Source organism: Dermacentor silvarum, chromosome 1 (genome assembly GCF_013339745.2).
Source record: "Dermacentor silvarum isolate Dsil-2018 chromosome 1, BIME_Dsil_1.4, whole genome shotgun sequence".
NCBI classification, from domain to species: Eukaryota; Metazoa; Arthropoda; class Arachnida; order Ixodida; family Ixodidae; genus Dermacentor; species Dermacentor silvarum.
Window position 1 is genome coordinate 202316166 of NC_051154.1, and position 24499 is coordinate 202340664.

General features: G+C 45.5%; 1 protein-coding gene across 22 annotated transcripts in view; it reads left to right on the plus strand.

Moving 5' to 3' along the window:
- The window catches only part of LOC119436648 (calcium/calmodulin-dependent protein kinase type II delta chain), a 241175-nt gene that overhangs the window by 135658 nt on the left and 81018 nt on the right, over positions 1-24499 (plus strand). For all 22 annotated transcript variants that reach the window (XM_037703587.2, XM_037703590.2, XM_037703592.2 and 19 more), the window contains exons 6-9: positions 579-651; positions 2064-2166; positions 5067-5150; positions 20824-20918. In XM_037703587.2, coding sequence (XP_037559515.1) covers positions 579-651; positions 2064-2166; positions 5067-5150; positions 20824-20918 — 355 coding nt within the window. The remainder of the gene's footprint in view (positions 1-578; positions 652-2063; positions 2167-5066; positions 5151-20823; positions 20919-24499) is intronic.

Below are 24499 nucleotides of genomic sequence, written 5' to 3' on the forward strand. Positions count from 1 at the left end.
GTTTTAAGTGGTGAGGGTATAAAAAGATTTTGGAAGCATTTTGTTGCCCTGAGGTCGTTTCTAAGAGCCATTGGCACAATGTGAAAATGCTAACAGCCCATGTATGCTAATGTACAGTCTTTGTCGAAACTTTAGAAACCACTTCATTCCTTACTGGAGGCACTATCAGTCTACCGGGGCACCACTGCGTCACCTTCTCATGCTCCAGTGCTGAGAATGTTAGATAAATAGTGCTGTTTGCTCACATGTGAGGGCAAAGTTTGCTACAGTAGCCCCGCAATGAGACATGATGGTGGCAGTTGTTATCAGCACAGAGTCTTCCAAACTTCTTGCAAAGGCTGTTCTTTTTCACATTGAATAGCTTGTTGATTTCTACCAACTTCTGTCTAGTACCACATGGTAATTTGTAAGGAAGCTGTAAACTAAGTAAAATTTCACATCTGACAGTCTCAAATGACATTGCCTTGCTGATGTGACCCTGGCCTGCTAGGGGGAACAAAAAGCAGACACACAGCATTCTACAATCCTGCTCACTCTTCCTGCTTAGTAATGATTTTGGCGTTCTCATTTTCTTCTAGCCACTGCATTCAACAAATTCTGGAGAGTGTGAACCATTGTCACCAGAACAATGTGGTTCATAGAGATCTTAAGGTGTGTATTTACTTTTGTGTGATATAGATACAAAGAAAATAAAGTGCAGTTTTCAGGCAGTGGCAAGGCCTCAACTCTTTTCAGTTCTACTACTGCATGTTCCTTACAGCCCAGTCTTGAGCATCGTGCCAGCCATAGAGCTTTTGTGAAAAGGTGGACATGCTGTACTAGAATAGGACTGGCCATATTGAGCATGGGTTTACTTATGGTGGTGATGTTTTACAGCTTTGAAGTCCAGCAACTTCATGTGGCAAGAGCTTGCAAAACTAATCCCAGTCTTCAGTGCTAACTTTCATGCACCAAAAAAAAATAAGATTGAGTCACATAGTGTTCAGTTCTCAGCTTCAATTGTTTACGTATGAATCTTTTAGTTGAGCTCCAGCCACTATGCAGAAACAGAAGCAGCAGTCTGTTTGTCGACTTTCTGGGCTTTTAACAAATTAAAGGTATAGTTAGGTAGTAGGGTGAGAAGGAGGCAAAAAAATGTTTCACAAAAGTTTTTTAATATGTCAATAGCATTGTTTGAATTTAAGTTATGTGTGTCTAGCTTTTTTTGGTGATGCGGAAGCAGGCTTATGACAAGCTTCTTTACTGAGGCTATCATGTTTTTTGTTTTGTGTTGTTTTGTTCAGTTTCCTTCAATTATGTTATGTTGCTAAGAAGCATAGGTATGAATTCACATGGAATGGCAACGTGAACAGACAGCACCAGGAGTGCTTCCAGTAATTTAAGCTTGTTAAGATTAATTGCACTTGTTGCACTGGTACATTGTCTTCGACATGTGCACAGAAATCTTAACTTGTGTACCATTGTGATGAATAAGCAGGTATGATGTTCTGGTGCAAAGCACCAAATGTGCCTAAGCATAGCTACAGGTTCGATGTCCATCTAAAGTGAGCTTGTTCTAACATTTTCCCACACTCCAAGAAGTCAAAATTTATCCAGAATTCTTCACACTGGCATTCCTCATAGCCAGAATAGGACAGTGGACAAAGAGCCAAGTTTGTTGTTTCAAATGATTAAAATTTATTACCGCACCCTCAACAAATACTGTGAAAATACAGTGAAATGCTGTGATAAGTGCATTTAATATCAAAACACAATAAAATGCAGTTTAGGTGTCTTCTCAAGCAAGGTGTGTTTTTTGCAATGTGACTTTTATTTGTTATTGCCTGTTTACCTTCATCTTAAACAATGCTCAAATTAGCTTGCATGCAAAATCAATTTTAAACCATTGCCAAACTTAAAATACTAATCTTGATTTGACTATTTGGTCATTCATATTGAACGAAAGCGAGCAGTACAAAATGATGGGGATGAGTTTGTGTTCTTGTGATCATATTGCACTGCTCATACTTTCTCTGTGCAAAAACCACTCTTGAGAAATAGAATGAATATTATTGTTTTTACAGCCTGAAAACCTGTTGTTGGCCAGTAAAGCCAAAGGCGCTGCTGTCAAATTGGCAGATTTCGGATTGGCTATTGAAGTTCAAGGAGAACAGCAAGCCTGGTATGGTAAGTGCAGAGGAGTTCTTTACAAAATGCACAAAATTAAAAAAATAAATTAAAAAAGATCACAATACGTCCTCATTTCAACAGAGCTTTGGCAAGATTGTTTACAACTACTCTGCTTCTCTCTGTTCACACTTGTGCTTCAGTTCACGATAAAGCCGACCAGATTGACGTTATGTTTCTGGACTTTAGTAAAGCTTTCGATACAGGCCGTTTTATCGAGGGCGCCGCCATTTTGCGATCACAGTGCCATTTATCATCCGGCGCCATGCTGGTATGTGAGATTGCGCTGGAGGGGGCACAGTGAACGTGCTGTTCACGACGAGTGTATCGTTTTCGTGTTTTCCTGAGAGCTCTCAACAAGTTTTTGCAATTAGGAAACTCTAGTGTTTCGTTGCTTTGATGTAGCCAAAATTTGGAATGTCGACGGGCCTAGAGGCCGTGTCACAGCTTTGCCCGTGATTGAAATAGGAGGCGAGTAAAGTCTGAACATTGTCGATGTGTAACATACATACGTGTTCTTATTGTATGTCTAGCTTTGACCTCTATTAAGGTCTCACTCAGGTGACAACAATCAGAGGTGTCTCCGTGTGCCATGTGGTGTGCTGCACCAGCATACATCCCAATCCAGGTAACTAGCGAAGCTTTGAGGAAACACTTTTTGCTGGCTTTCGTGTTCCTAAAATTTTTGTGGTACAATTTTCTGAGCATTGTTTACCTGGCACCCGGGCATCAAGCTTTACAAAATTAAGAACTGTAAAATAACTCGACCGCAAGGGCCATGAACGTGGAACACTCGACCTGGTGACAGTGGCCGTAAATATGCCGTGGTCAACCAGATGTACATGACGCGTTTAAAAAAATGTGCACTCTCGTAGGTCTCGAGTGGTGCCACTGCAAGGGAACCTAGCCGATTCGAGAGAGGTGAAAAGCGAACTACTCTTTGCTGCAACAGTAACTTTATTTTGTGATTTAAAACAGCACGCCGTGCACGGTGTCAGCCAGGCTGCTTGCTGGCGAGATTCAGAAGCATGGGAGAGCCCACTTGAAAGGGGCGGCCGGCACACGGTAGGCATGGCTTTGGTTACAGAACGAAAAAGAACACACCTTAATTTTCTTCGTCGACACATATTGTTTTCATAACACATCCCTGGTCAACTTTCACCAGAACGTTGGTTGCCAAGCATGATAATCTTAAAACAAATTTGAACAAAAGAACTTTAATGTGCGTGCATGAAGAAATAGTTGACTTCGTCCATTGGCATTGGTTCACCAACTCACATACGCGCCTTTCGTTCATATATGAATTTGATAATGGGTGCTGAGCTCGGCACCGTACGCTCACTGGAAACCAATTCTTCTGAACATTGTGATGGAGCTTATGGCGTCAAGTCCTTTTTGTTTATGCTGGCAATCCAAAGGAGGGGAGGCGGAGAGGAAGCGCGCCGTCTTCCGTTGCATGCAAGACACCAGGGGGGGGGGGGAGGAGGAGGAGAAGGAAAAGAAGGGGGGTGGTGCATTCTACTCCAGTGGCTGCTGAATATGGTGCAGCTGCGCGGGCCTTATCTTGAAAGTACTCTGCTACGGGGACACATTGCTCCGAGTGCTGTCATGGGCAATGTGTTTTCTCCGCTTAGTTATGTTGAAACGAGAGGCAGCACGAAGGTCAATTCGCTCGCTGCTGCTGCCGCACTTCTTCACCCCATCGTTTTGACAGTGAGTTTCCGCGGCCATTGAGTGAGTTCATCTTTGCTTGTGCGTGCGTGACACCATGCTTGTTAATTTAGTCAGTAAGTTAATGTTTAAAAGGTTATGTGGCCGATAAAACTACTACCTTTACTTCGTATAGCTATCTACTAATTTGCTATTGCAATCGATGCTTCGCCTTTCAGGCGAAACTGGCTTTTTTTTCTTATCGTCTGTGGTGCTGACTGGCTGATCCCAGCAACAATGGTGGCACAGCGGTGTCCCAACCACATCTGAGCCAATGACAAAGGGTACAAAGAATTTGAAATGAAGTGTATCATTAGAAAACATGGCTCCAGTTGTCCATAGGGGCATTATGAAAGAACAAAGTGAGGCCTGATGCTCCTCATTTTTGTTGATGCTCAGGCGAGCCATAATTCTTTCTTTGTCTCACACAGGCTGGTTTCTTGGCATGAACTCAGCTGCCTGTATTGACTGTCCAACATGCTCAATTTTTTTTGGAAATCAAGTCGATGATGGGAATTCTTCGTAATAGATATGTCGTAGCACATTTGCATTAAAACGGTATCACGAAATGGGTATGAATTTGAAAACTAACATCCTTCAAATCTGTGATGGAAATATTTACCCTAAACTTAGTTATAAACTCAATCATTGAATTTTTGTGCTTTGGCTAATTTACCATTTTAACTTCTAGTGCAGGTTATGTGTTCTCCGCCATATAACCCAACTGAAAAAGCAGAATTGCATGTTCTGTTGCAGGAGAATTAAAAAAAATTAGGTTACGAAAAAGGCTGTACATCAAAGTTCTCCCTTTGCTACTACTACTGCCTCATTTTTAAAACAATTTTTGCTGTACTTCATAATAATGATGTCTGTAATGGAGCTTTTCTAATTTATTGTGGCTCTCTAACTTGCTTAATCCCACTGAGGTAGCTCAGCAGCTATGGCATTGCACTGCTGAGCACGAGGTCACAGGTTCAATCCCGGCTGCAGTGGCCTCATTCCGATGGGGGTGGTATATATACAAAAACACTCGTGTATCATGCATTGGGGGCACACTAAAGAACCCCTGTGGGTCAAAATAATCTGGAGTCCCCCACTATGGCGTGCCTCATAATCAGATTGTGGTTTTGGCACTTAATACCCCCAGATTTAATTTTTAATTTCTACTTGCTTCTGCTTTCACATTCTAGGTTTTGCCGGCACACCAGGTTATCTATCACCAGAAGTGTTGAAGAAAGATCCCTATGGCAAACCCGTGGACATATGGGCATGTGGTAAGCGATTATATTACATTCTTTCTCTTCCTGACTGCTGGGTTGACGTTTCATATCTAGCAAATATTCTTCCAAATTGAAATTGTGTGCAGCAGATGTCTCATACTTTTAAAAGGATCCTGCAACACTTTTCAAACATGGTGAATAAACCTGCTTCATCTCTAAACAATACTGTCATGGACATCTGAGTCTAATATTATTCCTGTACTCGTGTGCAACTAAACTTTTGTTCTGGAGACTGCTTGATCTTTCCTTCAACTTCCTGCCACTTTTCATGTTAGCTGCTATGCAGTTACAAACACAGTGGCCATTGGCCAGATTTCTTTAAAGGGACCATGACACGTTTGTCCGACTATTCTCAGTTCATCATTGTAACTGTAAGTAGAAGGCCCAATATGGTTATACACATAAAGAAACTGCACTCTCAGTGCACATTTTAACTTGAAATTTCAATTAAATTCGCTGTCTCTAAACCCCTCCTACTGACAGTGACTGCTATTTTGGGATGGACTGTGTGAAGTCAGGAAATGAGGAACCACCACTGTGCTGTTGGCGTTGAAGCAGTTGGAGACCACATCAGATGTTTTACTCTGCATGTAATGTGTAATATGCTTCTCATGTAATAATTATGTGTAATTAATTACTCGTAAACAATTCAATTGCTTGGTAGTTTTGTAATTGATTACTTTTTTTACTTGGTAAAACCCATTGTAATTTAATTACATTTTTCAATAACCAATTACATCTGACTAATTACTTTATTGAAGACAAGCTGCAGCATGTGACCAAGCTTTGAGCACTTGAATTTGGTGGGAACTACAGTAGAACACCAGCGGTCATGCTACGCAGCAACCTTGCGGATGTGCATGTTCAGACAGACAAACCAAACACTCCATATTTCTTTCCTCATCATTACAGAAAGTCACTCGGCCTGTATTGTCAGCACAGGATTCCGCATCTCGCAATGGTATTGAATTTCTATGCGGCACAAGCGCCATCACCTAGAAAAGCTCTAAATTCATTGAATGAAGACTTAGCTTTTTCTATTGTCATTGGATAGTTTCCAACATTTGTTCGCAATTATTCACATGTCTTATTCTTGTTCTACAACACTGCCGTTCTCTCTGATGCACGCATTGAGCAAGTTTTTTAGTGTAGCTGCTTATGTCTTCCCAAGAAAAGGAGGGAAGATGACCTGCAAAAATTTTTAAAGGTAATTGTTAGTGAAGACAAACAATATGTGAAGGACTGCAGAAAATGCACACTGAAAGAGCCAGGCACCACTTCATTCTATTTACTGTATTTGTGCAATGTTAATAAAAGTTGGGAGGGAAGTAAGATAAAAGTAATGAATTGGTTTGTAATTGCTCAGTTACTTTCATTGAACAGTTATTGGTCACTGTAAGCAATTAAATTTTTGAATGAATTAATTGTAATTGTAATCGGTTATATTTTTTTCATAGCATGTGCAAATATGAGTACACATACCCATTCTGGAGGATTTGAGAAGAATGAGCACATACCTGATTGCACATATTGAATGGCTAAATAAAAGAAAATCAAGTAGATCAAAGAATCTGCTTAGCATAATGTGCTATTCTATTAACAAGTAGGTGTGCTTTAGAGATACCTATGAGCAAACAGTATTGCTCAGGTTTTATATATGAATTATTTTATTAGGCAGAACAGAGTTGCGCTTATTTCACTGCTTTGTCGGTCAGCATACAGGAATTACATAAGCCCATTTGCTGCTACGTACTTGCATTCGGTGCCCATATAACCTTTGTGTGTGTATATATATATATATAGGAAAATCAGAAGCACAACTTCGCGGTTATCTAGGGTTTATTATTTTCCCAACAGTTTCGGTCGGTGGACCGACCTTTTTCAAGGGAAAAAGGTCGGTTCATCCCTTGAAAAAGGTCGGTCCACCGACCGAAACTGTTGGGAAAATAATAAACCCTAGATAACCGCGAAGTTGTGCTTCTGATTTTCCTAAATACGCTTGGCCCATTGAAAAATCCAGTTACTGTATATATATATATATATATATATATATATTATATATTGCAACAAGAGTATTTTGCAGGTAGACTTGATAAAGCGGTTCAACAAGCCGGCTCGTTGAAAACCGACCTAGCACGAACCACACGATCGTCAACATCTTCTTCCACACACTGGCTGGCACAGAGCTGGTGCCGATGTGCTCCGGTACAATCACTCCCCACGCAGAAAGGAGCCAACCTGGCGACTTAGGGGAATGACAGCACAGGAGGGTCATAGCACGGTTTCAGCCGAGTGACGTGAACTGTTTCACGCCCTCGGCAGCGGTGGTCGGAAGATGGCTCGAGCGGCTTGATGATGTAGTTGACGGGAGATGCTTGCTCGACTACTCGGTAGGGACCGTGATAATTCGAGAGAAGCTTGGTCGAAAGGTCGGGAGTAGTGGATGGGACCCAGAGCCAAACTAGCATTCCCGGGGAATAGTGGGCGCTAGATGCGGATTCGTCATGGCGAGATTTTTGGCGACATTGGTCTTGCGCGGTAAACGAGCGAGCCAGTTGACGACACTCTTCAGCATAAGCAGCCGCTTCGGAAACGGGCGTGGCTTCAGAGACATCGGGTCGGTAGGGGAGAATGGTGTCCATGGAACATGATGGTTCACGTCCATATAGAAGAAAAAAAGGAGAGAAGCCGGTGGTAGCTTGTGGCGCAGAGTTATAGGCGTACGTTTCAAAAGGGAGCACCCGGTCCCAATTGCAGTGATCATCGGACACGTACATCGCAAGCATATCTCCAAGGGTGCGGTTGAAACGCTCTGTCATGCCGTTTGTTTGCGGATGGTACGCAGAGGTGGTGCGGTGAACAATGCGGCATTCTTGGAGCAGTGCCTCAATAGCGTTTGAGAGAAAGATGCGGCCGCGATCGCTTAATAATGCATGGGGTGCACCTTGTCGCAAAATGAGGCGGCAAAGAAGGAAGCGAGTGACGTCTATCGCGGTGGCAGCTGGCAGCGCAGATGTTTCAGCGTACCGTGTGAGATGGTCGACGGCGACAATGATCCACCGGTTGCCTGCGGGAGTGTTGGGGGAGAGGACCGTAAAGATCAATGCCAACACGGTCAAATGGTCGTGTAGGGCACGGTAGAGGTTGTAGAGGATCAGCGGTGCTATGAGGGGGAGTCTTGCGGTGTTGGCACGAAAGGCATGATCGCACGTACTGGCGAATGTATCGATACATGCCGCGCCAGTAATACCTCAGGCGTAGGCGGGAGTAGGTCTTGAATACACCAGCGTGGCCGCATTGAGGATCATCGTGGAAGGCGGTGCATATGTCCGAGCGCAGATGACGGGGGATAACAAGCAGCCACCTGCGGCCATCAGTTAGGTAATTGCGGCGGTACAACAAGCCTTCACGAATGACAAAGTGATGCGCTTGACGACAAATGGTGCGTGAAACAGATTCAAGCGAACTGGTGAGAGAGAACGTCAAGCAGAGAAGCGATCCAGGGATCCTTGCGTTGCTCGGCTGGCATGTCGGTGATGCAGGGACGACGAATCGCAGGTGGAAGTTTGTAAGCAAAGTAGGTCAGAAGGCAGCGGAGAACGGGATAGGGCATCGGCGTCTGAATGTTTGCGTCCTGAGCGATAAATGACACGTATGTCATACTCTTGAATGCGTAAAGCCCAACGAGCGAGGCGGCCAGTGGGGTCTTTCATAGATGACAACCAGCATAAGGCATGGTGGTCAGTCACGTCAAATTGGCATCCGTAAAGGTAAGTACGGAATTTGCTGATTGCCCAAATAATTGCCAAACATTCCTTTTCCGTTACAGAATAGTTCGACTCTGCCTTTGTTAGGGTACGGCTGGCATATGCAACGACATACTCATCATAGCCATCTTTGCGTTGGGCGAGGATGGCACCAAGACCGACACCGCTAGCGTCCTTGTGAATTTCAGTAGGCGCATTGGGATTGAAGTGGCGCAGTACTGGAGGGGGACGTAAGGAGCCGGCGGAGCGCCGTAAATGACTTGTCGCAATCGGGATTCCATGCCGAGAGGTCAGCGCTGCTGGCAAGTAGCTGAGTCAAGGGGGCGATAATAGAGGCGAAATTATGGATGAAACGCCGAAAATAAGAGCACAAGCCGATGAAACTGCGGAGCTCTTTAAGAGTGGCTGGCTTGGGAAACTCGGCAACGGCTCGCAGTTTGGCGCGGGGTCTGGTAGGATTCCCTCTGGTGAAACGACGTGGCCGAGAATCGTAAGCTGTCTGGCACCAAAATGGCATTTTTTCAAGTTTAATTGCAAACCAGCGGCCGTGAGACACTCAAGAACTTGCTCGAGGCGATCGAGATGAGATGCAAAAGTGGGGGAAAAGACAACTATGTCGTCTAAGTAGCAAAGACAGGTACGCCACTTAAGTCCCCGGAGGATAGAATCCATCATCCTCTCGAAAGTAGCAGGCGCGTTACACAGGCCGAAGGGCATCACATTAAATTCGTATAACCCATCAGGGGTCACAAAAGCCGTTTTTGGACAGTCCGCTTCAGCCATCGGCACTTGCCAGTATTCAGAGCGAAGATCCAGGGAAGAAAAAAATTCGGCACCTTGTAGACAATCGAGAGCATCGTCTATTCGTGGTAGAGGATAAACATCCTTACGTGTGATCTTGTTTAGTCGGCAGTAATCCACGCAAAATCTGATTGAGCCGTCCTTTTTCTGCACCAGTACGACCGGAGAAGCCCAAGGACTGTGTGACTGCTGGATCACGCCGCGTTGCAGCATGTCATCGACTTGTTCACTGATGACGCTGCGTTCGGTTTGTGACACTCGGTAGGGACACTGAAGCAGTGGAGCATGGTGACCGGTGTCAATATGGTGAACAACCGCTGACGTGCGCCCCAAACAAGGTTGGCCGAGGTCGAAAGAGGTCCGAAAACGGTCAAGGAGTTGAACGAGCTGATTGCGCTGAGCTTGCGGGAGCGCGTTATCGACGCTGCGCAACAAGACGTCGTGGTCTGGTGAGGGAAAGGGAGCGGCGGCGGGGAGAAGGAGATCGGTGTGAACTGAAGGCGGGGCGACGTGAATACGAGTCCGTGGCGTCAGATGTAAGACGGTGTGTAGCTTGCTGAGGGACATGGCTAAGGTTGGGAGCGCCATCGCGAAAATAGAGTCCGCGGCGGCGACAGAAGTGCGCAACATGTCCCGGAATACCGCAAGCGTAGCACACTGGCCGGTTGTCCGGAGTGCGCCAGGGGTTTATAGGTGGTCTCGGATGCGAGAACAGTACGTAAACCGGCCGTACCGGACTTGGCGGGGTGTAGAAGTTGGTGGCTGGGCTGGATGGGACTGGCGTCGGTTGGGCATGAGCTCGTGTAAGGGCCTCAGCATAAGTTAGCGGCGTCGTTACTTGCGGCGGCGAAGCGGGGGGCTGTAGGGCCTCAGCAACTTGCGTCTGGATAACCCGACGAAGCGACTGGTCCAGTGGGGGGAGAGGCTCAGTGACCGATGCCACAAGAGAGAGCTGATGTGCAACTTCCTCGCGTACGTATTGCTGAATTTGAGGCAGCAACGAGATGTAATCAATACCAGCGTTGCTGGGAGCCAAAGCTGAAAGGTCAGCCATTTGCATTCCAGGGCGATGTGTGGAGATGCGCTGTTTACGCAGCTCGTCAAAACTTTGGCAAAGTTCAATAACTTCAGTAACGCTCTGTGGGTTTTTGGCCACGAGCATATGAAAAGCATCATCGTCGATGCCTTTCATTATGTGTTTGTCGGTCAGGTTCCGACATGGACACATTTACTCGCCTACAGAGGCCGATGACATCCTCAATGTAGCTTGTGAAGGTCTCACCAATTTGTTGAGATCGCCCGCGAGGCTGTGTTCAGCACGAAGCTTGCGCACTGCTAGCCGACTGAAAAACGAAACGAGGGTCTCTTTGAAAGCAGACCAGGTGGTAAAATCAGCCTCGTGGTTCTTGAACCACAGGTGGGCCACGCCGGTAAGATAAAAGATGGCGTGAGTCAGCTTGTCGCGGTCATCCCACTTGTTGTGTGCACCAACACGTTCATACTCGGCCAGCCAGTCTTCCACGTCGTGATCGTCAGTGCCACTGAAGACTGGAGGATCACGCTGACGAAGCAGGATAGGTGTGGGAGCGGGAGAAGCTCGCGAGGGTCCGGTGTCCTCAGTCATTGTGAAGGCAGATGGTAGCGTACGGCTGCAGAGTTCCAGGACGCTGAAGGGGACTACCCAGCACCTCCACCAAATGCAACAAGTGTATTTTCGCAGGTAGACTTGATAAAGCGGTTAAACAAGCCGGCTCATTGAAAACCGACCTAGCGCGAACCACACGATCGTCAACGTCTTCTTCCACACACTGGCTGGCACAGAGCTGGTGCCGATGTGCTCCGGTACAATATATATATATATATATATATATCCACAAGTATATCCACTGAGATACTGACCAGCCCAGCAGCAGACTACAGAATTCAGCAGCAGCAGCATCCACTGCAAACCCGGGAGAGTAGGCAAAGAAACCTTCACTTTAAAAAAAGGGCAAGGCTCGTGACCCTGTTGCAAGTTTGCACGCATAGGTGGGGAGTGCATGTGCAGCAGAAAACAACTTTGAAAGTTCGAGAACCTGCCGACAGAAACATGCCATTGCTGTCACTCATAGTCTGGGAACAGTAATTGAAGGTATGCAGTCATGTTGTCAGAAAAACAACTCATGCAATACTCCAGCAGTGCCGTAACCTGAAAGTATTTAATTTAGCATTTTTTTGGTACTTCATGCAGGGTGCTACCTATCTATGTTTGTATGTTTGTACCTAACTGTTTTCCCTCCTACCTGGGTCACTGGGTTGTCTGTGGTTGAATGGGTAACGCATCGGACTGCTGTGCTGATGGAACAGGGTTTGAAACCAACCATCTGGCCAACTTGGGTCACTGAGTTTGAGGCAATGTGTACATAACGTGCTGCTCTTCAGCATGGGTCACTGTAGATGCGGAAAGGGGTAGGCACCGCTGTTTGAAGATACTCTTTCACGCCGGATAGGAACACTGGGTATGTGCCACTCAGTCTGCACTGGTCTTCAATGAACCACTTTGATCCCAACTTGTGTCACTGGGTACGTTACAGCAGGTGTGTGCCGCTCTTCAATGAACGTATTTGATGCCAACTTGGGTAACTAGGTATTTGCCACTAAGAATGTGCCGCTTTTCAATGTACCTCTTCCATGCCGACATGGGCCACAGTAGATGCTGGACTGGGTAGGTACCGCTGTTCGAAGAAACTCTGACGCTGATTTCGAGCACTGGGTATGTGCCCCTCGGCCTGTACTGGTCTTCAGTGAACCTCTTTGATCCCATCTTGTGTCACTGGGTATGTGCCAGCATGAATGTCTTTGACGCAAACTTAGGTAACTAGGTATTTGCCACTCTGAATGTGCCACTCTACAATGATGAAAAAGATCCCTTAAATTTCTCCGATGTTGAGTGTAATCGAACTGACGTCTAAAGGGTTCCTCAAGGACAGCAACCTGATGCCTTAGCAGGCTGTGCCACAAATGCACTGGGTATGTGCTGCTTTTCAATGGAAGCCTTTCAGGCCAACGCTTTAGCGAGCTGCACCATGAATGCACTGGTCTCGGAGTGTGTGCCATTGAGTATGCGGCCAACCGAGGGAACGATTCTCAGCGTTTGTAGGCACTGGCGCAACACATATCTAGTCTCGGAGGTTACGCATGTACTTCTCGATGGTGCCAGTAGATGGTGCAGCGCGTCCAGAAAGAAGCACAAGGGAGGAGCCCGATTGCCGCATGATGCATTTCTCAGCGTTTGCACGCACATGCATTTCGGAGGCTACGCGAAATTGTGCCGGAGTGTTCTTAGGGAATCGCGAAAGAGGAGTCCTGCTGCAGTACATGCCTCATTCACAACGTGTTTCGACGGCGGCAATACATTGTGTCGCTATATTGATTCAATGCTAATCAATTAGCATTACCATCGACAGTCATCATGAGATGGGTTCTGCCCCAATTTTACATTACACTTAAATCCAGACTTGTTCATTACAGAAAAAAAAAATGAACCGGTTAGATTAACGACTACGTCCTTCAAGAATACAATTGATTACAGTAACCATTTGCTTCCTCAAGAAAGTAATTGAGGAATTACTAAATTGTAATCGTTTACTCTTAACGCCCGTATTCTCAAACAATCGACGACTCGCTATTCCTCTATCCATGGAGTTGAACACAGTGCTGCCCCTCTACTTAAAAATACACTACACTTCTCAAAGATTGCTGTGGAGTGTCTATGTAGTACAGTGATTGCTCCAGTGACCCATTTTCTTGAGTCGAGGTGGAATTTTGAGTGAAGGAATAATTTAGAATATGGGGGAAAGTTACGTTCCATCCAGTTTTTATTAACATTGCACAAATACAGTAAATAAAATGAGCTGGCCTGGCTCTTTTATTGTGTTTTCTGGAGCCTTTCATACATTGTTTATCTTCAGTAACAAAACGTTTCAAAATTTTCATTGGTCATCTTTCTTCATTTCTTTGTGAAGACATCAACAGTGACACTGAAAACTCGCTCGATGTGTGCGCTGGAGGGAAGGGCAGTGTTGCAACACACGAACGCCTTGTGTACAAGATTGTGGTTACTATGCCGTGTTGCTTGTGTCTTGCTGCTCTATGAAGTGCAGCGCTTTACTGTTACTTGGGCTCGGAGAAGGTGTTCGTGGTAGGGCCAATGAAGAGCTGAAAGAAATTCTGGCAGAACACATTCACAGTGAATGTTGAGATCAGTACGATTATTGCAGGTCGGGGCATACCCTAGCCCCACACTGAAATACAGGATCTATCCTGAAATTCAAACATCAAACACTTGCGCGCTTTGCTCAGACTTTGCCAACTTAGAACACATGCTCTGGTGGTGTCCCGCGTTACGGGGTGACAAAGATGTTACGTCGTCCAAGTGGGAGGCTGCTCTACGCAGTCCGGATTTTGAGGCACAACTATGGGCAGTCCAACGGGCCCGCAACGTGGCGAAGAGGCTAGGCCTTTCTGTCCCAACGTGGGAGCGGCCTGCTCCGTGCTAGTGCACGTTCCGAAGGACCTCATTAAAGTTTTTCTATTCCATTTTCATTCCATCAGTGCAACTAGCGTAGAAGCAATGTGGTGCCACACCATATTGCCAACGCCCAAGCATATAGCAGCTGGGCTCCTCTCTCGTGCTTCCCACTGTGCCATCTCGTGGTTCTGTGAAGTCCACACATGGCACAGGTTAGGTTCCAGCTAGCACTGGATCAATTTTCAAGGATCTTTTTTGTCATTGGAAAGCTGCACATATGCAACGGCACATACCCAGTTGCCCAAGTTGTCGTCAAAGAGGTTGATTAAAGAGCAAACACACACCAAGTAGCCCATACCTAGTGCTCCAAGTTTGCATCAAAGAGGTTCATTAAAGAGCAGCGCATACCCAGTGCCACATACAGAGCAACCCAAGTGCGCGTCAAAGAGGTTCATCGAAGAGTGGTGCTTACTGTTGTGCCACACGTCTTTGAGCAAGCATTCATTGCCGTTACTTGAGCTTCCCCGCATGCTGCTGATGCCCAGCACTATATGCAAAGTGGATGAAGGACCCAGCACTAATGACTCGAAAGTGCCTTGCTCAACGTGAAACACGAAAGAGTCACCAGCCTTCAACATGTTATGGTTTGCTAACGAGAAGGAACGCGGCGCGGGTGACATCACCACATGCCCCACCTTGTTCTACGCAACGATGGACCGGCAAGCCTGTGTCGGCAAAGGCATTGAAGGCCAAACCAGCCCATTACGAGAAGAGAGAGCCGCCACCAGCAGCCCCGTCGGTCTAGTGCGCTCTTACCACTACATGTAGGTACGCTATTTTCTGCTATTCTGTTCTGTACATATTGTATAAAGCTTTTCATTTCCTTTTCGTCTGCTCCAAGAGTCCCATCTCTTATTCTTCACCCCGAAGTCGCAATAGTGGATGTCAGCTGTCGCATTGACGAACCATTATCTCGACAGCGGATGGCAAGCTGTGAGATATAAGGCTCGAAGGCGCCTGCTACACCGCTCGATGGCAGCTCTGAGACCGACCTGCGTCAACCACTTTGGCTGGGTGAGTGCCTGATGTTTTGCTTTTCATGTCGCCAGACCTCTCTAGCACAGGCAGATGTTAGGAGAGTGTTTTGTTTTTCTGGTGGACTATCATTTAAGAATTTTTCTTTAAACATTGGAGTCTAGATTGAAGTAAGGGTAAATTTAGTGGATAAACAACGTGAGGAATGAGATCGCGATGAAGAAATTCCAAGTTCAAGACCTCCTTCAAATTTGCGAGGAGTTGGGCATTTCCACTGACTCCGTAAGAACAAGAAAAGGGATTCTCGATGTAATGTGGGCAGAAGACGGGACGGTCGAGGAAGCTGATGAGGCTTGGGAGACCATTGTTGAGTGAAAACAAAAAGCAGAAAAGTGTGGGAGGCGCTTGAAGCTGAGGGGCGTGATCAAGAGGCGAAAGAACATGAAATACACAAGCAAGAGGCAGCGTGACTACGTGCTCTTAGAATAAAAGAGCTTGATCTAGAAATTCAAGCAATCCACTGGAATCGTGCACTAATTCAGCTTCAAATTTTCAAGGCAGGTGAGAATATTGTTACTTTTCTCGCTGATTTTAAAAGAGTTTGTGGAGAAAAGGGTGTCGACCGCGACCTATAGTCCGTGAGGTTAATCACATTGCTCCCGGGTAATGTCGCATGTGTTCTGGAGCGCTTGTCCACTGAGAATGCTCAAAGCTACGATGAGGCTAGGAGGGCTTTGTTGAGGCATTTTGATGCTTTAAGTCGGGCCAACTGTGGAGGCTGAGATGATAGGGATAATGCTGAGCCTATTGAGGACAGACCACGTATTGAGATGGCTACTAGCTCAGTACGTGTTGGAAAAACTGTAGTGCCATTGGTGCACACGCAAAGGGATGAGTGCAAACATGTTGTTTTGCTGTCAAGAGAGAGGCCGCTTTGGAAACAGTGGCCGACAATGGCCCTTTTGATTTCGGTGACAGCGATAAAGTTCGGCCAGTTGAGGAAAGACCTCTGGGCGAGCCGGCTAGCTCAGATGGCATCAGATGCAGTCATGATCTGTCAGAGTTACCGACATCTAGCAGCGGCGATGAGCATAGGTTGGTTTTGCCACCTGAAGCAATATCGTTACGATGAGAAGGCAGTGTACCTGCGAGTATGAGTGCCAAGACCGCAACCATTGTGAGCCATGCCGAAGACAAACGACGAAGGTACAAGCCGATAAAGGCGGACTCAGGCGATATGAGCAGGTTCAAGCGCGCCAACTGCCACGGCGTCATTAGCAAATGCCCGAAGATCAAGGCTCAGCTGGAGATTGGGAAAAATCGGAGTACTAGGCTAAATCGAAAGCTTAGGTGGTTGTTGAATGCTAGAATAGGCGTGACAGGAGTAGGGAAAGAAAGGAATTCACAGAAATTCAGGTGCCATAAATGCCGCCTGTTCTCAGCATTGTCAGGGCATTGTAAGCCGAGGAACACAGCGAAGCATTAGATATGCTCGAAAGCCTGCTACAATAGCCGCTCCCTTCCTGGGGGGGAAAGAAAGGCAACTACCTAGCGGACAAAGGGACAGCGTGCACAGGGGTCCGTAAATGTGCCGCTCTCTGAGTGTTTCGAGGCCACGGATCGAGAGTCGCAGCTTCTGTTCGTTCTTCAGGCAAATCAGTTTTGTTCTGGTGTCGTCTGAAAGGGTGTGTTTGTGACCACCAAGCGATTGAGAACATGGTACTTTGAAAGCACATTCTGTTATTTGTCATTTAAATATTAATTATTGTAGTCTTCTTTGCAATAAAGTTGAGTCGCGTGTTGAGCATCTGAAATGGTTGAGATGTAAAGAAGAGCACATTGTTTTAAGCTGTTGGTCTTTTCTGTTCGCAAGACGGAGAAAATTTGTTCATGTTCTACCGAAACCTGATTGCTGAACGCTCAAGTAAAGAAAGTGTTGGTGTTTCCATTTGTTTTCACAGATAAGTGTAGGAGGAGGCTAAATTCACAATTTTGATTGTGACTTATTTTATGCATCGTACTTGTTAGTAGTAAGCGTCAGTGTGGAATTTTGTTTTAACTTTGTTTTTATGTCGTTTGTGTGAGTTGGAGTATTTAGTTTCATAGTTCACTAGAACTGTTTTGGTGCTTTGAAAATGTGGTACTCGTTTGCCGAGTGCATTTAGACAGCACTTAGCGAAGGGCTATATTGGTTCGCTGTTAGGGTTGTCGGATGTCATTCCGTACTTTTGTGAAGTGGAGTCCAAGCGCGTAGGTTAGAAGTGCTCAGCCTTCGCGTGTATGGCTTTCGGGGGCAAAATTAGGTCTTCACCAACCTGCCCGCATTACAGTTGAGAATTGCTTTTGCAACAATTCTGATTTGATTAGCACTGTCACGTGTTGCCAAGTAAGGAAAGGCCCTTATCTCAAATTTTCTCTCGGATATGGGTCTCGTGTCATTCAAGAATTTTTTATTTCATGTCTTGTTTAGCGTAGCCAGATCTCAGAAAATGTTTTGTTCATTCAGAATGGTCTGGCGGTTTGGAGAGAATTCAGAGGGTGCTTGCTTTGGCCGGAGTGGTTTGGCGTTGTTGATTCTCGGTCGTTCCAGTGGACCTTCTCGGGGCCGAGCAACAAGAAAGACCACTGGTGGAAAAAGCGACAAAGCCTATTCCTCCAAACCATCGACGAAGTCGCTCAACCTGTGCATCCAATCTTCCAAACAGCATCGGACAGTTCGACTTCCGGATGCATTGTCTGGCGGCAGGGGTGCTGTTGTGCCACACATCTTTGAGCAAGCATTCATCGCGGTTACTTCAGCTTCCCCACATGCTGCTGATGCCCAGCCGCTATATGCTAGACGGGTGAAAGACCCAGCACTAAGGACTCAAAAGTGCCTTGCTCGACGTGAAATGGGGAAGGGTCACCAACCTTCAACACATTATGGTTTGCTAACGAGAAGGAATGCGATGCGAATGACGTGACCACATACCCAATCTAGTTCTGCACGACGATGGACTGGCAAGCCTGCGTCAGCAAGGGCACTTAAGGCTGAACCGGCCCATTGTGAGAAGAGAGAGTCGCCACCAGCCACCCTGTCGGTCTGGTGCGCTCTGACTGCTACATGTATGCTGTTTTCTGCTATATCTGTACATATATATTGTATAAAGCTACTCATTTCCTCTTCGTCTGCTCCAAGGGTCCGTCTCTCGTCCTCCACGCCAAAGTCACAATACCCTGTGCCACATACTCAGTGACCCAAGTTGGTGGGAGAATGATTAGAGAGACAGATAGGTAGATAGACAACCAGTCAGACTCCGGAAAATGTGTCAAGTACCCTAAGAATGCTAATTGCATTAAAATTGTCTGTAGGTGAATTCCTCTCAACAGAATGCAGAACGTCCAAAATGGCCATTGCTATTGAGTCATAGCAGTGCCGGTTCAATTAGGCAGCCAACATCTGGTGGAGCATTAGGATGGGGAAACAAATATTGAGCGCCCAAGTTGGCTTGCCTGAACGTGTGCATTCGCAAGGCTGTTTTGTGGCACGATCACGGGCGTTCTACTGTAGTTTCTGTCAAACTCAACTGCTCGAAGCTGCATCACCTGTTAAATGTACTCGTCAATAAAGTCAACTCGTCATAAAGTCAACTCGTCTCGTCAACTGGTCATATGTGAGTGATCACTGAAAAAAGTAATTGAATTACTGTGAGCGTTACCGAGTAAAAAAGTAATCAAATAATTACAAAAGTGCCAAAAATGTAATTGATTACAAGTAATTAATTACATCTATTTTGTTATGCACAAGTCTGCTCAATCCTCGTTATAACAATTTCGCACCTGACAAAAATATTTAGAGACAGCGGTTAGGCCGCAGGTCTCCCTTTTATTTCAGCTAGCGAGCCACCCACAACGAATACTGGACATAATGAAGATATTGAGGCAACGGTCAGGCCGCAGGTCTTCCTTTTATTTCAGCCAGCGAGCCACCCACTATTAGGGCCCGAGTGGTGATGACGAGTATGTACAGATGAGGAAGATGACATGCACACGCAGCATCCAGTGTGGCCAATCCCCCCCTCGTGGGTACGAGCCATGTTTTGAGGCAACAACAACAAAAACAACTCGCACCAATGCAGAAGCCAGCCAACAAGACCACAAGCAGTGTTGCGACAGCTCTCACCGTGACGTTTCCTTTCGTCCCGCAGATGAGGTGCTTGTCTGGACACCCGTTCATTCCCCGGGCTTGTGTGAGAAATTCCTCTGCCATTTTCTAGGCCCCTATATCATTACAGAACAAACCTCCATTGTGAACTACCGTGTCGCTCCCGTTGAGGTTCCTTCTGACCGTCGTTGCCGTGGTTCCGAGATTGTTCACGTTTCGCGTCTCAAACAGTTTGTTCGGCGTTTCTTGCCAGTCGAAGTTGCGGCCTGGCTGCCCGCTACAGCGCGCCGGGGAAATTAGTGCGAGCGCTGCATATACATTTCATCTTCCTCATCTGTAGATACTCATCATCGCCACTCTGGCCCTAATAGTGGGTGGCTCGCTGGCTGAAATAAAAGGGAGACCTGCATTGGGGGGGGGGGGGGGTCTCTCATTATGTCCAGTATTCGTTATAAGCATATATATTCATTACACAATGATATTGGTGAGAAATATTCTAGATTTACTTCTTTACATTTGAATTCATTATGTCCGAACTCATTATATCTATGTTTGACTGTAGTTGGCATGCACCTCTTTGAATGGGTATTACAAGATTGGACAATGGCATTGTCCATGTTGCGGTCAAGCTGTGAGAACACGCGAGGTTGATGAGATTTCATTGATGGCATAAAAATTGGGGTGCAATAACAGTAACAGTGAATAGATTGTGCATGATGACAATTCTCCTTCACAAAATGTTTTGTCTATAAAACAGCGTCTGGCTGACAAGAAAAATCCCAGTGCAAGAAAACTCACTGAATTTGCCATGTTTAGTTTCATGCAGTGTTCCTTTTCTTTATATCCAAAGATGAAATAAGGGAAGTTATTTTCGGACTGCAGAAGCAATAAAGCAAAAAGCAGCGACAGTGTACTTTGTAGTGGTTCTATCGCAGCTTGCGAAATAGATAATCTGTTATCAAAAATACATTGATAATTGAGTTAAGTACATTAAAGAGGATCGCAGTTCACTTGTAATTATGTGGGAATAAGCCACATTTTTGTCAATAGTTTTGCTATTTTAGTCAAACCTGTATGTCAGTTTTCGTTAGACCATCTACAGTGCAACTTATTTTTTGGGAGACTTGCATCGCATTCATTTTTACCTGGTTTTGTCTCGTCTCTTTGAATGTGGTTGGGTCTATGGAAAATATTGCTAGGAAAGGAGATTTTTATGTTAAATTTGTAAGGACTTCTCAGCTTCAAAAAGGTGCTGGCTTGGATTTGTGTGTATATGTTGTAGCTAAATAGAGCAACACTGTATGGGACATGACAAAAAGTACATAAAGGTCACATAATTTTCCTGATGATCGTACCATATATTGGATTAAAGCTTTGTGATGTGTATACACTGTCTTGTGTGTTTTACAGGTGTCATTCTGTACATCTTGCTTGTTGGTTACCCTCCATTTTGGGATGAAGATCAACATAGGTTATATGCACAAATCAAGGCTGGGGCCTATGACGTGAGTCCTTTGACTTGATTCTTTTTGCTTGTCTTGGCGTAATACTCTTAAAGAGCTTGTGTTGAAACAAAATGCCTGTGGTCTCTTCAGCTCATGCCTTGTAAAGCCTTTAAAGTACACTACAGAATGACATTTACTGATTGCAATATGTCATGGATGTACAGTATGGGCGACTCGTAAAGGGAGCGCCTGACTGGTATACTCTGCCATTAATTACAGCAGAGAAATGGTGCTATGACCTGCACATTTTTTTTTTTTTTAATGCCTGCATGTCTAATGCATCATGCCAGGTACTCTTCATAGTTGAAGTGTTGCAGTTATGACTTTTATTACCAGTTAGGTGTTTCATCTAAAGGGAAACACTAAACCGCTTTACACTGATAAAGTATCCTTTCATAGCTTTGCTAATTTCACCGCAAGAGGTTAATTACTAGAAGAGAAAATGAAGGCTAAACTTTGATTTCATCCATACGTCAGTGCGATGTCATGAATTTCAAAGTATTTTCTCGCATTTGAACTGGTACGGCGCAGTAAAAGCTCTTGAAACTCTCGTTCAGTGCTTAGCACCTTTAGAATACAAGATAGTTCACTTTTACCATTAAACAACTAATTAGGCCCGAGCAGATGGCGTCAAAATTCACGACATCACGGCAAGCTGGTGTGGAAATGTCAGGGCAGTTGCACCATCTGCCACCTGGCTTACCTAGCCTCTCTTCACATCAACAGTGGCTTCTTTGGTATTATAGAAGCGCAATTTCCTAATACACTTCAACCTATTTTTAATCTTTTGTGTCCCTTTAATAGTGGACACTGTACATATGAAGTGGTCTATTGCTAAGGGCAAACTATGGTATGTGGCCAGTAGCTAACGCAACACCATTGCAAGCGCCTTTGCAACATAGAATGTGTGAATCAAGCATCCTCTTCTGCATCACAGGATCTTACTTTTGTGTGCTGCATGTTGAGCACTGTTTGGTTGAATATTCCTGTAAAGACAGACTGCATAGAATAGTGAAAACTTTTAAAAGAATAGTAAAGGGTGCTGTGAGAGCTTTCACATGGCTTATCGCCACATTTCAAGTGGTAGTTACACTTGATATGCCGATAAGCACTTTCCACAGCAGCATACACATAATACAGTGGTATAACATCTTGTCTTCACTTGTGTGCTGCATGGCTTGTACTCCTTGAAGTATTGGTCATCTACACCTGGTGGAGCATCAGCTGCTGTCCACCCCCTTGCAATGGTCTATGCTCTATATTGAGTGTTAGCTTGTCCTGGATTTGATCAGATAGTGGGTTGTCATTAGACAGCTTTGTTCTCCACCTTCCAAGAGAAGGTACGTTTGCTCTTGTGTCAAATTCACAAATATGTCTTAAAGTGTCTTACACACCAGGGTGGTCATTTGGGATACTTCTCATATTGATAATGCTGTCATGAAGCAAGCGGTTATGTTCTTCAGTGTGGCATGCAACATATCCTCATGGTGATATTCACCCCAAGAATCTTCATTATTTATTTACATGGCTGAACAAGACTGGTGGTGGAAGATTGTGCAAAGAGCGGTCCTTTGTGCTATTCTAGATAAAAGAACGAAAGGTTTGAGTGAAAGCAAAGGGAGGTTGGCATATTATTGACAACCGAATAACGAAAAAAAACAAAAAAACTAAGCAACTCAATGAACAGTAACTAAGTGCTGTTGCCTATGCTTTTCAATTTAGCATAACGAATAGATTCTAAAGCTCCCTTTGAAACGTTCATGCCTATGGGTTGCAATGTCTTGAACTTATGAATAAGGTACGATTCTCTATATTTTCTGTCTCGCGCAGAACGAAAATTTGACTGTAGTTTGTAGAGTTTAAGTTCATCAAAGTTATGACCTGATTGGTTGAAATGCTCGGCGATGACCGGGCGCAAGGCTAACTGGCGACGCAATCTCCCACGCGAAAGGAGCAAAGCAGGAAGGCAGCGCAGGTGGGAGGGAAGGAGGGAGGGGGGGAAGCGGCTTCTACTCTGCCAACAAATGCGTTCTTGTACTTTGCGCTTGTGCCGGCTGTCGGGGTTGTCGCACGCACCGTATCTTGAAAGCGATCTCCACACGGCTTTGACCTTTGTATGCGCTGTGCTTACGCCGCTCAGTTTCCGTTGAAGCGATAGACCGCACGAACCTTCGCTCGCTGCCCTTGGCTCGCTGCGGCGCTTCCCCACGCCTGCGTGGAGAAAAGCGCAAAAGCAAGAAAAGCGCCTCCGCATCAAACTCTTCGCGCCCAGTCGCGGCCTCCGCGCTGTCCGGCGCCACGTCCGCGCCTCCGCACCAAAAGAGAAAGGGAGAAAGCACGTGACTGCGCGCTGTTCTCTTTCGCGGCCGTTGGATGGGGCGGCATTTATTCGTATCAACCGACGCGGGTCGAAAACAATTCGTAACAACCGATTTCTAGCACGTTTCAAAGTAATGGGGCTCGGCCGGGAACACAGAAAAATTCGTATCATCCGGAAATTCGTATTAGCCGTGATCGTATCATCGAGATTTCACTGTAGGTTGTTCCTGAGCTAATGCGGACTGCCTCTCTAATCTTGACGCGATGTCGTAAGCTTGGTTGAGAGGAATTTGTGGATGGTTTCGTTTCGCTAGCGTTACTTTAAGGTCATTTAGGTGGTGGATATAATCGTTGTCGTCGCTACAGATTCTTCTTATTCGTTTCGCTTGCCCGACAAAAATTCCTCGCTTGCAATGTCGCGGGTGATGACTGGTGTAGTCTAAATAACGCTGGCTATCCGTGGGCTTCTGGTAAAGTGTTGTTCTCAGTTTTCCATTTTCTATGTAAACCGTCGTGTCGAGGAAGTTGATCTGTCTAGGCGAGTGGTGAGCAGTAAACTTAATACTCGGGTGAAAGCGGTTGAAATGGCTAATTAGGTCGGTTAGCGCGTTTGTGTCGTGTTCCCATATTATGAATATCGTCGTCAATGTAACGCAGGTAGGTGTGGGGTTTTAAAGGGTATGATTTTATCAGGTTTACTTCAAGCAGTCGCATGAAAATGTTGGCATATGTGGGAGCGAATGGTGCTCCCATGCTTGTCCCGAAAGTTTGTCGGTAGTGAATAGAATCGAATTCGAAATAGTTGAGCGTAAGAACTAACTCTAGAAGTGACAGGTAAAGTTTGGGAGCATGCGCTTGAGGATTGATTGCGAGGGACTTCGACACGGCTTCAATTCCTTCCCGCATGGGTATGTTAGTATAAAGAGCAGAAACATCTAAAGTTACTAGAATAGCACGGTCGGAGAGAATTTGGTTAGCGTTAATCGAGTCGACAATTCGAAGGAAGTGGGGCGTATCTTGAACAAATGATGGTAGGGTGGTTGGGATGTTTGACAGATGGTGATTTAAGAATTTAAATAGTGACTCGGTAGGTGTGTTGTTATTTGATACTATAGGCCTGCCTCGGATTTCTGCTGTAAATATTTCTTCTACGGGAACCTTATGTATTTTAGGAAGGAGATAAAAGCGGCCGGCTTCTTTGTTATTGGGCATCATGAAGCGATATTCAGACTGGGTGATTAGTTCCTGGGATAGCAGCTGCG